This window comes from Caloenas nicobarica, chromosome 5, assembly GCF_036013445.1.
Source record: "Caloenas nicobarica isolate bCalNic1 chromosome 5, bCalNic1.hap1, whole genome shotgun sequence".
Lineage (NCBI taxonomy): Eukaryota > Metazoa > Chordata > Aves > Columbiformes > Columbidae > Caloenas > Caloenas nicobarica.
Window position 1 is genome coordinate 30,561,202 of NC_088249.1, and position 17,615 is coordinate 30,578,816.

Sequence of the window (17,615 nt, forward strand, 5' to 3'; positions counted from 1 at the left end):
TCTTCTTTCGTATTTCATTCATCCTAAACTGCCAAAATTTCAAACAAGTAAGAAGGTGATGGGTGGGCAAAATGAGACAAAAAATGATACTGCTAGAGCAATTATAATAACAGAGAATGGGAACAGATACACTGACTTCCTGAAAAATACCCTGTTTGCCACCCTGTTAGAGGAATACATCCTGAAGCATCCAGAGTGATAGCTGGCTGAATTCAGTTTGTAGAAGAGATGCTTCACCGACATTCTTTTGTAAGACAGTGCTAAGAGGTACACAATCAGTAACATGGTAAACTGACAAAAGTTACACCAGGTGATCCTGCTGTTTCTCACATCCTATGTTATATCACTGTTTCATTACAATGGAATTACTCCTATTTTGTACCAGTTTTAACCTCTGAATTAACTATTTTCCTATTTAAATTAAAAAAAAAGAAGACACCACAAAAAACCCAAACCACTGAAACCCCAGAAAACCCAGAATCTACTACTGCTAATTGAAGTCAGTTGAAATCGTGTCTTCATTTTCTTTCATTCTGAGAAATATAAGGTCTTTAAATTACTGTACAGAAAGATCATCATGGGGATGCCTTTTGGGGGTAAGTGTCTATCCACTGGAGTGTCATGGATCCTGATCCATATAGTCAGTTCCTTGGGAGGAATGAAAAATAATATTGTCCTGAGGCTACCTTGTTTTACATACTGAGATCTGGACAGGTCCTCAGGTAACCCCAAGATACAAAGAACACAAGAACAGCTTATAAATCTGATCTACAGATTCAGGAATGAAGAACTGTGAAAGACTCAGTTCTATATTTCTGAAGAAAAGTCAAAAAAAGCCTTTTCAAATTTTGACGAATATTGTGGGAACAAGAGGAGGCAGGTAATCCCTCTGCCAAGACAGCAGAAATGTACATTGATTTCCTACACATACTCTCTTCTTCCACCATGAGAAAGAGAGTTTTGGCCAATATATTCATTTTATGATAAACAGAATGGTCGAGTTATTTCCAATTTTAAGTAACAATCCTCAGTTTACTGGAAAAAGAAAGCTACCACGCAGTGATGGTCTACAATATGAAAGCTTTTAGCATTTGTCCGCGCTCTTTTCTGTGAAGAGTGAAACTACAAACACTTGGATTTAGTTTGGCAATGCATATAACATATGTGAAGATAACAAAAGCAATGTAAATGTGGGAAAATATACAATATCTTCATCAATGATCTGGACAAGGGTATCGAGTGCACCCTCAGAAAGTCTGCAGGCAACACCAAGTTGTGTGGGAGTGTTGATCTGCTCGAGGATGGGAAGGCTCTACAGAGGGATCTGGATCGGCTGGATCATTGGGCTGAGGCCAACAGCATGAAGTTCAACAAGGCCAAGTGCCAAGTCCTGCACTTGAGTCACAACAATCCCATGCAAGGCTGCAGGCTTGGGGAAGAGTGGCTGGAAAGCTGCCTGGTTGAAAAGGACCTGGGGGTTTTGGTCAACAGTGGCTGAACATGAGCCAGCAGTGTGCCCAGGTGGCCAAAAAGGCCATGAGGGAACTAGGGCTGTTTAGCCTGGAGAAAAGAAGGCTGAGGGGAGACTATAGCACTCTCTCCAACTAACTGAAAGGAGGATGCAGCATGGAAGGTGTTGGTCTCTTCTCCCAAGTAGCAAGTGATAGGATGAGAGGAAATGGCCTCCAGTTGTGCCACGGGAGGTTTAGATTGGATATTAGGAAAAATTTCTTCACAGAAAGGGTTGTCAGGCACTTGAACTGGCTGCCCAAGGAAGTGGTGGAGTCACCATCCCTGGAGGTGTTTAAAAGATGTATAGATGAGGTTCTTAGGGACATGGTTTAGGGGCAGACTTAGGTTAATGGTTGGACTTGATGATTTTGAGGGTAATGATTCTATGACTCTAAGTCACTTTCTGCCTAAGACGTGTTTAGCTTATTCTTCTAAATCCTGGGTTTGATTTTCCTAAGATTAATATTGCTGTAATCATGGAGAAGTTCCACTGAAACTTAATTTTTTTTACTGGTGAACAACTTCTGCAGTATTTAAACAAGCATCAGTTGTATAATTCAATCAATAATAGTAATATTTTGATAGATTATTGGAGGAAAAAAGTTTCATAAACAGGAGGAAGCTAAAGGCTTGAAAGGGACTTCTGAGTTCATCACTAATTGTAATTTTAGTGGAGCCAAAGTTTACCAGGAATCACAGCAGTCATTCAGTAATGAAAAACTACCAATAGTAGCAGCATCACAAAGACTACTTCTGTTCCCTTTAACCTAGCCAGGATGTTTAAGAGGTATTGTTTTTCATCTAATGATTATTTAGCTCTGCTCTATTTCCCATAAGGGGAAAAGCAAACTGTTCATTCTCCTAGCCAGGGAAATATCCATCACCTCTACAGGAAACAGGAGGCTGAGTCTTTTTCCACAAAGTGGACTTTATCAGATTAGCTGATGTTTACTAGAACTTTATCTCAGTTATTCTGCAGATTTCTATTTGTTAAAACATATACTTAATTGCTTCATTTTATGCCTCTTCCTAATCCCTTTCATTTCTAACCACAGCTCTAATGTCTGTGGGAGAGATTAGTTTGAATGCTACCATCCACACCTCCACCAGCTAAAACTGTATTTAGAAAAAAGGCTGGCAAATTGTATTTGTATTCCATGCTATCACTGAACTAACTCTTAGTGAAGTGATAGAATACATTAGCTGGTAGGACGTGACTGAAAGAAACAGGAAGGGAATCTAGATCCCACAACTTGAACCACCTCTGGTTAGACATGCCAGTCTAGAGCTGACTGAAAAAGGAAAGGTGAGCAACAGGCTACAGATTTGGAAAAAAGTGGAACACTCTGCTGATACAGACTTTTTGGTTTTCCATTGGTCCATTCTCCATAGAATACATGACAGAGTGGGAATAAGACAGTACTATAGGTCTCCACAACTATTTTCCCTTGTGCTTCAGTCCATGAACAATGCAGGAGGCTGATATCCTGCAGGGCAATGTCCCAGGTTGCTCGCATTTTGCTAAAACCTATTTCATTGCCCCCCACCCATGACAAAAACACAGCTTGCTTTAAAATCCCCATGACCTCTACCACTAGAGGGCTGCACTTTATGCGATATGACCCCCTAGAGCTCAATTATCAGTGCTCCAAGCAGTGAAATAAGGAAAAATGAACATATTCTGAAGCATATCTTTTATTAATATTAAGACACTAGTTGTTGAAATGTTTGTTATATGCAGCTATTTTCTTAGTTAAGTAGAACTGCTACTAAGAAACTAGCTAACAGACCAGTTATACGGTTTTAGCTAAATTCTTCAAAGACGGGCCTGCCTGTTAAACTATAAAAAACCTACTTATAGGTACCAGAAAAGTTGAAAACGCTTGTCTTAATGGGACTGGGAGGCAACATATTGGGAAATTATTAAACAAAAGGCATTCTGTAGAGACAAGGGGATGCACTTGTGAAACAGCTGTTGGTAAAGAAACAGAATAATGCAGGACAGACATCTGCTGAGTCTGAGGAAATTAGGTTTCAGGATTACCACTTTTTCCTCTAAGCTTGTGGAAGATAGATACACAGACAACATACACACTGCTTATCATGTTAAACTCCTTTTTTATTTTACGCTTCTGTTGTTAGGATGAAACAATACTTTTGTTTAAAGAATGCAATCAAGTATATGTCTTATAAGCTAATTGGAGCTCCCAAAGGGAAGACTTGCAGGTGCTGAATCCAATCAGATCTGCCACATAATTAAAATTGGTGCGAGGGGCACAGTAAAACAGATGTGGTCTTAAAACAAGAGAATTGTTTGATTCAGTGTTACCACAGATTAATACTACACATTCAGTGAGATAAAGGGACCAGTGTTATAATTTATCCAGTTCCACTGTGGAAATTGACTCAAGATGGCTTCACTCAAACATTGTCTTTTTTTTTTTTCTTCAAAATTTTCTGTAAGTCATTTGCTTAGTTTACAAATAAAAAGAGGCCTGTTAGGACTGATGACCCTGCAAACTGGACCTGAGATTTCAAAGTCATGCTGTACTCTTTCTGGCTCAAATACTAATTAAAATTTTTCAACTGGAACTTAGTAAAGAAAATGGAAGAGCTAGAACCAGTACCCAGCTTGCTGTACCATAATTGTGTCAGCAACTGCCAAGGTAACAGAAGCCTAAAATTTTATTTCAGTCAGTAAACTAAGCAATTATGAGTCAGAGTATCTTAGATACAAAGGGTATACGATGAGTAAGAAAGTTCCATCTTCATACAATAATTTTTCTGACCATAAATGCTATGAAATTGTTACTGATTTTGCTGCATCTATTTCATTTGCCTGTGAGGAGGTTAGATATCGCATTCCTGGGACACAATTCCCAACGAAGTCATTGAAAGTTTCCTATGTACAGTGCTGGATCAAGTTCTTAATTTGTGAATGCTTTCAGACAGGAGCCTGTTTAGATGTTAAAGTGTCTACGTTTTAATATCCTATAGTGCATTACATATCTGGCTTATAATTTATAAGTAGAGGTGATGTGCTGTATCATATATTATACATGAAATCTGTATTTTAAGTACTAAAAATTGTTTGGGGCAGTATTAATGGTAAGTGATTACTAAAACTAAGACCAGGTCTCCCAGGGAGCTCAGAATGGAAATTGGATTTCAGCCACAAACAGCCAGGTTTTAAGCTAGCATAGTAAGAGGAATCAAGTCAGCAGCCATTCTGCACACATACATATCAAGACAAATTTAGAACGGAGCATGATCTAATGTAATAAACCCATTTCTAAATTTTGTACAGAATTGATGCTCTAGTACTGACCACTACCATTACAGTTATATTGGTTTGAGAAATTCTTTCAAAGGCAATGAGTCAATTAAACAGGAAGGAGCCGAGTGAAAATGCTTTCATAGTACGCAAACAATTCCTCCGAGCCCTCCCAACCCCACCGCCCTGCACTTTACAATGTTTTAATCTTCAGCCTGAAATTTGTAAGCAGAAATAACGTTCGTGGCAGCGAAGCATCTTTCAATTTTCTGCGAAATATTTACATAAAAAATGCCGCTCTGTGTCACACAGCCCGGCTATCACAGTGTAAAAATAATATCTTTATTATTTTTCCTACAAGCCTCCGCGATGCAGCCTGGCACGTCCGAGGCTCCCGACGCGGAGCGGCAGCGCTGCCCCCCCGCCCGCCACCGGTGCCGGCCGGGAAGAAGAGTCCGTGCACACCGCGCTGGGGTGGTGCAGGCAGCCTCAGTAAGGACATGTCCCCGCTAACCCACCGCCTCCTCGGGCAATCACAGCCATCCTCCCACGCAGCTGCGGGCCTATGAGGCGCAGCGTGTAACCCAGGTGACGCCGCATCACGGCGGGGACCCTCCCGGGGCGGGAGCCGGCCCCCACACACGCCCTCCCCGTCGCCGTCACCGCCCCCCACCCCCCGCCGCAGAGGTTAAACCACCCTCGCCTCCCCGCCAGCGGCTCAGCCACTCGCGGCCCGTGATTGGCCATACGTTACAATCCCAACCTCGCTCTCTTTTGCTCCGATTGGCCGGGTCTCCCGCCTGTCTTCGCGGAAAGCCCCGCCCTTCTTTTTTTATCCCGACTTTTCCCCATCCCCCCCGCTTGTCCGTCGTCGTGCCCCCTCCCGCCCCCCCCGCTTCTGTACTGACACCCTCCCACGGCTCTAACCTCGCTTGTCTTTTGGGTTTCTGCAGTGTAGCCGAAGGTGGCGGCCCGCAGCCGGTCGGCCGCTCGTGCGCCCGGCAGCGGTGGTTGCTGGTGGTGGTGCTGGGGCCAGAGCGGAGCGGCCCCGCATGGGCAGAACCCCCTTCTCCACCCCCGTGCACGCGAGCCTGTCAGTGAGGGAGGGCAGGAGAGCCCGAGGGCGGCGGGCAGCCCAGCCGCAGCGCCAGGCGCGGCCGAGGGCAGGCAGGGACGGAACGGGGCTCAGAGGCAGCGTGAATCATCTCCCACTCACTCCCTCGCCCACCATTTACACTGCTCGCTCCCTCCCTCCTTCTCCCCCTCCTTCCCTCCCCGCCGCCTCAGTCTCACTCGTTTTCTTTCCCCTCCTCTCCTCTCCCACTCACTCTCTCCCCTCCTCTCCTCTCCCACTCACTCTGTCCTCTCCTCCTCCTGTCTTACTCTTTTCACTCCTTCCCCTCCTCCCCTCTCCCCCTTTCTCTTCCCTCTCTCGCCCCCCTCGTTCCCCTGTCTCCCTTCTCATCTCCTCCTGACACTGCACTGCAGCTGCTCCTCCAGCCCAGTCCTGCCCGCTTCCCTCCCTCCTTTCCCTTCCCTCCCCCCGGGTGCCAGATAAACAAGGCGCGCAGCATCCTCGACAATCCCGAGCTTAGCTCTACATTTTCGAAAAGGACAAGAGAACGGGACGAGCCCCCTCCCCTCCTCCTCCTCCCCCTTCCTCCTCCTCCTCCTCCTCCTCCCCCCTTCCCTCCCTGCCCCCCCACCACAGAAGGGAAGAGACAATTCTCCTCCGAGCAGCAGCAAACATGATGGCGGCAGCTCCCATCCAGCAGAACGGGACCCACACCGGGGTTCCCATAGACCTGGACCCGCCGGACTCCCGGAAAAGACCGCTTGAAGCCCCCCCTGAAGCCGGCAGCACCAAGAGGACCAACACGGGCGGTGGGTATATTCTCTGTCACCTCCCCCCCGCCCAACCCACCCACCTCTCCGCTTCCCTACCTGCCTGCCTCCCCCCCTTCCCCCCCAAACATTCCCATTTCTCTAATGTTATCATTCATCAAAATGGCGTCGGTTTTCAGCATCTACCAATCTTTTTATTTAATATCCACGCCGGGCTGCACAGCAGTGACCCTACGGAGACTAGGAGGGAGCACAAGGGGCTCCTGCAGCCCAGCTATCTCCCTCGCCCGTGTAACGATGGGCGACAATAAATGGCAGCTGGAGGGAGACGGCAAACGCACTTTGCTTCTTCCACATCCTCTGGGTCGCAAGTTGAATTTCAGCCTTGCCGTGCGTTTTCCTCCTCCTTGGCCTCACTTCCATTGTCAGCGCATACACGGCGTGTGTTCGCCGTGCTGGGGGCGAGGGCTGGCTGGTGGAGGGGGGAGTCGCCTCTCGGCTGCGGGGACTCGCTAGTTAACATCCTGCTCTTCCTGGAGGAGATGAGTTATAACGGGACCAGCATCTCCTCTATCCGTTTGCGCTGGAGTCGTCATAACAATGCACCGAGGCAGAGGTGAATTTATTTGCCCAATATGAGGAGTAGCGGTCTGGCTGTGGTTAGTGCACGGTGCAGCCAGCGATGTTAATACGAGTGGGCACGACTGTCGTACATAGGCACTTCTTGAGACGCCTGTGGTCTCGGATAAGAGAAGTGAGGTGGACTGGGGTCGTTCCTCCTGCTTAGGTGAAAAAAGAACAACTTTGTGAAACAGCTTTCATGATAAAAGCCATGATATCCATGCCAATGGGATGTTGTCTTAATTACTGGGGAGAGCCTAAGTCTGGAGAACCACTGTACCCTTATTGTCTTGCACTTTTTCAGAGCCGGTTATAGAAGGTCCTTAGACTTAGTGTAGCTGGATTTAACAGTGGGGTGAGGGCACAGACAATTATGCAGTTGCTGAATCTGACTGGAAATCCTTTTATCTTTTCCCCCCTCCATTCATTATATATATTTTTTCCTGTTCCGATTGTGTGCTTTGACGCTAGTGGTGGGTAGAGGACTGGCATTGTCTGTCTCTGTCACCTTTTAAGTGTATTTAAAATAAGTATCTTAGGCTTTGATCAGTTGGGAGAAATTCTTCTTAATGTCCTTTAACTAATGAGCTTAAAAGAGATCATTGTCGCTTAAGAAGTGCTAAAGGAATACATCAGGATCACTTAGGCAAGTGATTCCACCCGCACCGTGTTGAGTTGTTTTCTTGGCAGTGGCTGAAATGCTTGGAATAAAACCCCACATTTTGGGTGGGTTATTTGGTAGCAGAGTAGTCGTTTTGCTCACTTAAGAAGAATGCAGGCAATAGCTAATTGCTATTCTCATGTGTTTGCTAATGTCAAACAAATAGCCCATCAGAATTTACAATTCATTCCTTTTTAGTTTTGGCGTTTCTTTTTGCTGTATTTTCAAGCAAGGTTGTAGTTGTCACTAGTCACGTTTTCGTGCAGGGCTTTATTTTTTTAAAGGGTCCGATCATTTGTGCATGCTGTGGTTACCATTGGGAAAAAATCCACCTTTGAAATATAATTTGGATTTTATTGTTTTACGGAATTAAGGAATCTATGTGGATTCTTTAATTTGCTCAGAATAAATGTACATATTTCAAAATGTCAAAGGCATAGTCTAAACATGTCTTGTAGAATGACGCAACTGGTTAGATGTAACTGTATGAGTTACTGAATGGGTAAAGATGTAACATTTTGTTTATTTGTGGGTCTGGGGAGGAGAAATCAAAGTTTGCAAGCTATATTAACCATGCATATCTCGGTTTTTCAGAGGATGGCCAGTATTTTCTAAAGGTCCTCATACCTAGTTATGCTGCTGGATCTATAATTGGGAAGGGAGGACAGACAATTGTTCAGTTGCAGAAAGAGACTGGGGCCACCATCAAGCTGTCTAAATCCAAAGATTTTTACCCAGGTAGGTGCAAAAATTAGCCAATTCTTTATTTTTAAATCCCAAGGGATGTATGTACATGTCAGTGTGTTTCATGTATTGACGACTAAGCTTCCAGTGCAGCTGGATACATTATTTCTCAGAAAAACTATGTTACAAAGTGCAACAGTGAAAATAAATGTTCTGTCTGTCTTGGTGCATGGACTGGGCACTGTCTAGTAATCCAACTGCTTGAAATATGTTTAAAGATTTTACAATGTTTCTGCAAAAATTGTCTTCAGTAGTATTTGGATTGCTTTGTTTTTTAGTTTTAAAAAAATAAATCTAGCTTTAAAGAACTGACTTGACAGCTGGTGTAAAAATAATTGTTCGTTTGAAGTTTCCAGACATTGTAATGACAATTAAGCTAGAATGAGTAAAAATGAGAGGCCGCCTCTTAAAGAATGGGCCCTTTACTTTAAATCCATTATGTACCTTCTTTCTGCTTCACTGCTTTGTTCACTGGCTCTGGAGTGAAGTAAAGAGGACAAGTGCTTCTCTTTAGATATTCTTTATATTATGTTTATCACGATATTGGATGAAAACTGTCATATAAAAGTGAGATACTTTGGATGAATAAAGAAAGGAGTATTTTATGTCAACTGTATTTATGCATAAGAAACAAGTTTTTAATATTTGTGTATAACAATAATAAATACTTGAATTAGCATTTCTCCTTTATATGATTTCTGAAGGAATCGTCTGACGTAATGATACACAAGATTGTATCTTTTGGATTAAATAATTGATTTTTCCTAAAGATGAGCAAATTAGCATTCTGTAATTTATTCTAGAATACTTTTAAAAAAGTGATGCAAAATAATAACATATCTAATGCTTTTTTTTGGTGTTTTGATTTTGGTATTTTTAAGATTAACTGGTGATTTAGTATTGAGTTGACTAGCTGTTACCTACTCTTTTCTCTTGGAAAAATAAGAGCTGCTTTGCATTTTATCTAGTTTAACAAGATGATTGAATTCTACAGAATAGTGAGGGCGGTTGGTGTGGATATAAACAGAAAACTAACATTGGAGCATTTAGCTTTCCCATTCTCTAACTTTAGTGTCAGGCAGAAATGGATAATTTCTTATTAATAGAGGGATCGTGGTCTATTTTCAATGATGATTTTTGATGTGGAAATATTAATGCACTTGTTGTACATGTCTTTATAATACTTAAATGTCAGAGCTTAAAGTGATGAATGTAGATTTTTCCTGTTGAAAGATACAGCTTATGAACTGATGCTTGTTGTCTTGTGTGGGTGGGTTTTTTTGTGTTTTTTTTTTTAAATATTTCTTTAGAAAGTTAGAAAAAAATAGTCTTTTATTTTGAAAGGTATGTTAGGGTGCAAAAAAATCAATGTAGAATTGTGAAAACTCTTGGAAGAAATAAAAGCATTCAAAAGAGCCTGATTGCAGAATTAATAACATAATATGGGTAAAGAACCGCAATAGTAAATTAAATTCGCTGTCAATAGATGAAAATGAAATAGATTTTCTGCATTATACATGAGGTGGTATCAGATATGCAAGGATGTTACAGAAAATTGGTGTTTATAAAGAATATTCCAAATACCAAATTACAAGTCTTTTCATTTTACTACAGTTTATTTACACTCACTTGGAAAGGACGCTCCAAAGATTAGATCTTTTGTTCTGTGCTCTAGTATAGTTCTTCTGTTTTCTGATTAAATCAGAATTACATACTTTTTTGTGTAGCAAATTGTAAAGATACAGCAGTAGTAGCAGAAGAACCTTTGAAAAATAAATAGCAAGCTAGAATGACACCAGTAAAAATGTTTGTGACATAAACACCTTCTCTCTTAAAATCAGTAGTAATAATATAAATAACTAGGGCAGCAAGCCGTAAGCAGTTCCACGTAACAGGTGCAAATGAAGTTCCAGTTTGACTTCATACACTCTCCTTTGAATTTTCAGCCACGTTGTGTCAAATAGAAAAGGAGTGTCTTAAGGAGGTTTGTGACTGAGACCTGTGTGGAACAGGGGTGAGAAAGGGATTACAGCATGGCTCGCTCGTGTTAGTCTTTCTGTTTGCGTTTGACCACCAGCCCATGGAATTTTCGGAGGTCCTGACATTCCCTGAGCTGATGGCTTTTGGGTTTCTTCCAGACTTGTGCTCATATAGCATTAGGGAATACAAACCTTGTGAAATAGCTAATATAAAGATACGGTTTATTTTTTTTTTTACAAAGTTTCTTCACCAATTATTCTGTTTTCCTAATAGAAGTTACTTAGTCTGTACCTCTGATATTTGTCCCTATAAATGTTTAATGTACGTTTCGCTACGGAATGTAAAGTTTTAGCACAGTCTGAGTAAGCTGCTGTTTGGAAAGGAGGAAAGTGGTTGTAATACAGAAGTCATGAGTAGTTCCTATGATCTAATAGTGTTCTTTTTTTTTCCTCTGTGATATAGGACTTCAGTATGCAGACTGATTACTGTTGGAATTATTTTTGTGCATCAAAAGGTGACATAATTGCTGAAGAATTATATGGCAGCTCTAATTACGAGAAATTGAAGGAAAAAACAGCTTTTCATGAACATTTTAGTTTACAAAATAGGAAGCAGTATATAAATACCTTACTGTCCACTACGGTCTTGTTTTCTGAGTACACAACTTATTGCTCTCTTTTCAGGTTACCAGCTGACTTTTTCTAAATGTCTGGACTTCTGCAATTTGACTTTGGTTATTGTGCGTAGATTATCCCTGATTCTTTTCTGTTCGGGCTTGTCCCCCTAGATTAGTAAAAATGAAATGAAAATGGCAAAATATGCCCTACTTTTAAACTAAATGGTACTTATCCTTTCTGTAGAGAAGTACAGTGTGTGAATTGCCTTGTGGGTTCTGGTCCAAAATTTAAATAGACATGCAGCCATACTACTTTAACATTAATGAAGTCAACTTCATAAAGAAAGTGGCCGTTCTGTGAAGCTGTTTTAATGTATGGTTTTATTTTGAATAATATAAAATAGAGTCAGTATTTCTGTCATATTAAGCTCTTGTTGTCTTATCTGTTTCTCTATTCTGAATTATAGTGAGCGCTGGACTGAAAACTACTCTGGACATATGTACTTTTTTCCATTGCAAATGTTGGCGCGCATACTCGCTTCCTCTCTCATGCGCTCTTGCTCTCTCTCTCTGCGCTCCTGCCCCAGTCTCACATGTACGCACAGACACGCACAAAATTATGTTACATCGCATCATGTTGTTTATCTTGCAACAGGATCTTGCCTGGTCTGAACTTGGTGCTTGAGTGAATTTGAGCTCGGTTAGTGTTTTTCAATTTATTGGAATATGAAGTCATATGTGTACTGAAATTAGATCATATTAAGAGCAGAGATTAATAAAAACATAATTAAATGGGGATAAGGTTTTACTGCTTTTAACAATAGATTAGCTGTGTTGTTTTTATAGCAGAATTCTAATCAGTAGTGATCTAAATGTTTGGAGAATGCAAAGGTGAGAGTTTCCCCCCCACCTTTTGTAGAGAGTGTTGTGTGGTTATGTTATGTTTTTACTAAGTAATATGTATTTGAGATGTTTTGTATTGAAATACCAGATTTTTTTGAAATATTCACATATTATGGGTTATCGTCTAGCTAATCTTTGTGCAAGTGCCCTTTTGGAAAGCCTCTTATTCTGACTTAACCTTTCAAACACATTGAATGTGTAAGTAGCAGAACTTTACAGGAATTTATAATTAATTTATAATTAATAAGTTCACTTTCTAGCTTCATTACTCCTATTATACTGTTAGGAATGGGGAAGGTATAATATATCAAGCTTGGTTCACTGTTATTATTTCCTTTATATAATAAAGGATTTGTCATGTTAATTTATAACTGTTAAAAATAAACTAGAGTTTAGTAGTGAAAAAAATCTCTTTTAAAAATCAGTGCTTGAAATAATGTTGAAGTGAAATATGACTTTTTCTGCTATGGAAGAGAAAAAAGAGTAATGGAGTTAGACATGAAAATGGCATTAGTTATTAGCTGTCTGTTGTCATGGTTCCTAGACGGTGGTTTATCATACATCAATAAATGCATCTCACTATTCTTGATAGTTTTGCTGTTAACATTAGCTAATTAGTGACTTCATAAGTATATATCAAAGATTTTCAGATAGATTTCTAAACATTTACTTGTATGCGTTACTTTTGGGTAATAGGACTGAGGAAGTGATTAAATAGTGAGTAGGGATTTCAGAGGTGGAATCTAGAGCTGTGGATGTTTGTGAAGTAATCACTGATCTTTCTACTATTAAAAACCAAACCAAAACAACAACAACAAACCAAACCACCAAAAAACCTCAAGTGTTGATTGCCAGCTGTTCAGAGAGATAATTCTCAGTTGGACAGTTGTCTGTTGCCTGGTTACTGGAACAGAATAAAAAAAAAAAAGTTAGCTTGTTAGCCAGCAGATCCTTAGTATTTTACATTTAAAAGGAAGCTGAAACTGAATGTGTAACTTGGTGTGATCTTGAGGTTGTTACATCCCCAACACACAGAGTGTAAGTTTAAGTAGCGGAAGTTTAAGCAGAAATTTTGCTCTGATTTCTTCTGCATGTAGAGACTTATTCATGTGAATGAATGCATAAGCTTTGACATAGTAAATGACTTTGGTTTGCAAGAAAATGCAGTGTCTTCGTCTTGTATAAGAAAGGTTTAAAACAACTTGTGATGGATTTTGAATGGTTAGTATAACTTTAATAAATGATACAGACTAACTAGTATGTGCACTTGGTTGGCAAAATAAAGAATGAAATGAGGGTGGCTATTATCACAGGGAAATGCCATATTTAATAATTTACAACTCTTTTATTGTGATTGATTTTTGACTAGTTTTCAATATAATTGAAAATCAAATGATTCTTAGTAGATTAGAGAGCTTATGTAGATGAAGGTGCTTCTAGTAACAGTACTTCTTTTTGATAAATTTGAGATATCTGTAATGCAGTTATTCATTAAGAATATATATTTTCTGGACTCATGCGTTCCAAAGGAAAACAAACAAAACCAACAACAACAACAAACCACCCCAGTAACAAAACAAACAAACCAGACCAAAACAAACCCCTCAAAAAAGAAAAAAACAAAAAAACCCAAAACAAAACCAAAATCCTGAGACCTAAGAGAAATAGCTGAAGTTGGTATGCACTGAAAATTTTAAATTTTCTTCTTTCGCAAATTTTAAAATTCCCATACAATACTTTGATGGTGTTTTGCAGATAGGTCACAGTTTTAATGGATGTTTGACAGAACATAGGTCTTGGAGCTAATATTTAAAAAATATAAACAGGGAATGTCTGACTCTCTTAATTGTTTTCCTATTCTCTGTTGTCCAGTAAAAGAAACATGCTCTCACTTTTTTTAAAATGGGTGCAACCTGTAATATGCAACACATTTTTCAAATACTCTTTGATCTTGTTCATTCTTTAATTGCAGTAACTTAGATATTGCCCTCAGTAGTTGACCAAAGAATTTATTTCATCAGTGATCAGTAGCTTTTTGTCCAGAGGAGAAAACCTTGGATTTAGTGAATTTGTCAGGCTGGCTTTTAGAAGTAGATCATAGAGGGATTTGGGAGGAGGACTTGTGCTTCATTGCTATCTCATTTCCATCTTTGGACACAGCTCTAGCATAAAGTTAAGCAGCATCAGTAAAGATTTGACAAATATTTCTCATCGTTGCATCCTGCAGCAGGTGCAGTCAGCTTTGCAGTCCATCTTAAAAAGAGGCTAGTTTGTTTTTTAACATTTATCAGTAGGCCAGTGGGAGTTAATGACTTGGTGAAGAGTGTGGTAGTTGTCAGTTGTCCAGTGTGAGAATGCTGCAGGTAATTGGGCTGGACTGGTGAGAGCCGTGGCAGTGTGCTTCTCACGTTGCTCTGCAGCTGCTGTTGATCTTAATTAATCTGACCCTCAGAGGCTGCAGTGTCATGGTATAAAACGCAATACATACTAGAAATGGAAAGGCTGCTTTTTTGGCTTTTATTGATGGTCATGTTTCTAGATAGGCCTTTTAGTTTTCTAATTGGATTCATTTGACACTAGCATAAAATCCTTCATGTACTACAATCTAAAACTGTAATACATTTTTCCTGTTTATCAAATATATCTGTGGAGTAATGAAGCTGATAAACATGTTTTCAAAATGTCACCGTTATAATGGACTTCGCAAAAATATTTGTGTTTATTCTGACAACAAATACAATTTTCTGTAAATGCAAAGAGCTTTATTGTTTGTGTCTGGTATGAATTTGTGGTGTTCTGCAGTATGCTCTGTAGCGGGGTATGCTTGTGCTGGCCAGCTCAGTCTTGCGACTCTTCCAAGGATTTCTAGTAACATGGAAACGTGTAAAATTGGAATTTGTTATTTGGCAATTGCAATAAATAAGTGTGGTGTGCGTATGTAAGACTATTAATTTACTGTAGATGTATTATCATCTTCTTCCTGACTGCATAATACAACTTGGGAATTCGTCAGGTTTCTTACATCCTCCCTGGTATTCAGGGCCATTCTGTCTTTCCATACACCAAAGGAAATATCAAACCTGAGTTTAACCTAGAGACCTTTTAAATGTTACATTATTTGTCAAGCTCTATTCCATCTATTTTTGTTTTGGTTTCAGGGGTATCTGCATCCCAATTTGTGATTATTCATAACATAATAAGGATTAACTCCGTTGCTTGTATTTTAATTTAAAAATAAATAATTGTCAGGATACTCTGTTCTAATTTTCCCCTATGTTTAATAGACATATTAAATATTTTAATATGTAATAAAATAACTGTCTAAATTCCCAAACCCCCATATTAACTTGTTTTCACTTTATCATATTTGATAATTATGGCTGAATCTGACTGGGGTTTACTTAATATTAAATCTGCTGTTCTTGATTATAGCCAAACATTAAAATTTATTTGCAAGTACTGAACTGGTCTGATGGAAATGTCAGTTTAAGGCAGTATTTGGAAAGACATTTATGGAAGTCAGTTCCCAACAGTACAATGCTAACATGCCTTTGTAACTTTTGAATATGAATTTGTCACTCCCTGCTTGAGCTAGTTATGAGCAGTACTGTTGTGCATTGCTTTTCTTGACTTGTGAATTGCAGTAAATTCTGTGTAAGGTTTAATGTTCTGCATAATTGATGGACAAAATTAAGTCTCTTTCATAAAAGGCCAAGGGGCATACCTTGATGTATGAAGTACCTGGTGTAAATAACGAGCTATGTGACCAGATAACACTTGAAAAAATACTATATTAGGGACCAGGTTTAAAGTTATATGTTGATGATATGAATGATCTGGAGTCAGATCCCTGCTAAGTGAGGAAGAGACACCTTTGACAACTTACGTATATGGAAGTGATTATGTAACGTCAGCATTTTTTGGATATAAAGAAGCATGAATTTCAGACAAAATTTTTCATTTGCCTGGTCTTGTAGGTTTTGATTGTGAAAAGCCTAAACATCTGTTTTTCATCATTGATCTCTCACTGCATCCTGCAGGGCCTGTCATCTCAGCATTGACAGGATCAGATGAAAAATACAATCGATGTGTTGACATTTTTTTGAGAATCACTCAGGTAAGATTACTTGTTATACAGAACTACAGTGAAATTCATGGCTGCTGCTAATGTTTCACCAGTTGGAGCCTTTGCATTCTCAATCATTAATTAAATTAGATACTGAGGTTCTCTGCATGTTCCCTTGTTTCTATTTTAAAAGTACTTTTTGTGCCTTGCTCAGTGCCATTTAACTCTCTTGTAGTTTCCCACATAAAGAGCTTCACACATTTGTACTATTTTCCCCCACTTCATAGAGTGGCACCTGTTTGCTTGAATCAAGAACCATAGTGCACACCTTCAAAGCTCTTGGAAGATTCATACGTACATGTATTTTGCTTTATTTTCAAGTAGTGGCTTTAGTTCTTTTTAAATTCTTCATTGGCAATATGGGGAAGAAAATTCTGTGTAGAGAACCAGATAATCAGAGGCAGCAGTGATTTATCATCTTCCTAGTTTGTTCTAAACTCTGTTTTTCAAACTGTACATAAAAAATTACAATACTTAACTGAATATACAACTGTGGAGTCTTTTTATAACATAAATTATAAAAAATATTTATATGAAGTCATGCACTGGAAAAGCAGGAAATGGCATGTGTCCATTCCGTTGGCTTTGAGCATCCAGTGTGCTTATGGAATTAAAGCTCTATCAGAGTGGATTCCCAAGGAGCTGGGCAGTTAAATATCATGGCTATGAGGGAAGGAAAACGAAAGACCAGTTGGGCCATATGCCGAGTTGGAGCTTGATTTATCTGAGGTTTACGCTTTGTCCTCATCTGTAATTTGGTGTTAGGAAATGCCAGAGTGTAGGTAGCATAGTTTATAGTAATACTAGCAGGAGCAGCAATTCAGGTGCTGCAGCCGATACTGTTTTGGCAGCAGTATTGTACTGAAATTACAGAATATTTGGGGTTTTTGTAATCTGACAGTCTACCAACAGTTTTCCTGAGGACCAAAAGAAAAAAAAAAAAAAGAAAAAAATGGAAATAGGCGTCTTTTTAGCTGTTTATTGACCTGGATTTGAAGAAACTTCTGTGGAACAAGAGAGGCTCTTCTGTCATTCTGTATGTGCTGATTTTCAAAGGTCTGCAATGAAATGCTGCTACTGGATGCCTTAAAGCTTTGTAAATATGATTTGTTGCAATAAGAACTGTTAGACATAGAACATGTATGGGGTTTATTTTCTGTCTTGCATGTGTGCACACTTCTTTCTTCGTATGTCTTCTACTTACTGTATTAGATGAACACTTGGTGACTCTCAATCTAAAGTAAAAATTGGATTCCCAAGGACCTCCTTATATCGCGTCCTGACTTCTGAGCCTTTTGTTGTGCCATGTAGCACACCTAAGTCTGCCAGTTTT

General features: G+C 39.7%; 1 protein-coding gene across 4 annotated transcripts in view; it reads left to right on the plus strand.

The window, feature by feature from the left end:
- The first annotated feature begins 5,758 nt into the window (after nucleotides 1–5,758).
- Nucleotides 5,759–17,615, plus strand: part of NOVA1 (NOVA alternative splicing regulator 1) — a 154,662-nt gene continuing 142,805 nt past the window's right edge. For 2 of the 4 annotated variants that reach the window (XM_065636730.1, XM_065636731.1), the window contains exons 1-2: nucleotides 8,563–8,651; nucleotides 16,197–16,273. Coding sequence is in view for 1 of the 4 variants with exons in the window: in XM_065636729.1 (XP_065492801.1) it covers nucleotides 6,535–6,670; nucleotides 8,508–8,651 (280 nt within the window). In the remaining 3 variants the exon portion in view is untranslated. Of the gene's footprint in view, nucleotides 6,671–8,507; nucleotides 8,652–16,196; nucleotides 16,274–17,615 lie in introns of those variants that run through there. The other 2 variants (XM_065636729.1, XM_065636732.1) reach the window with 2 other exon arrangements.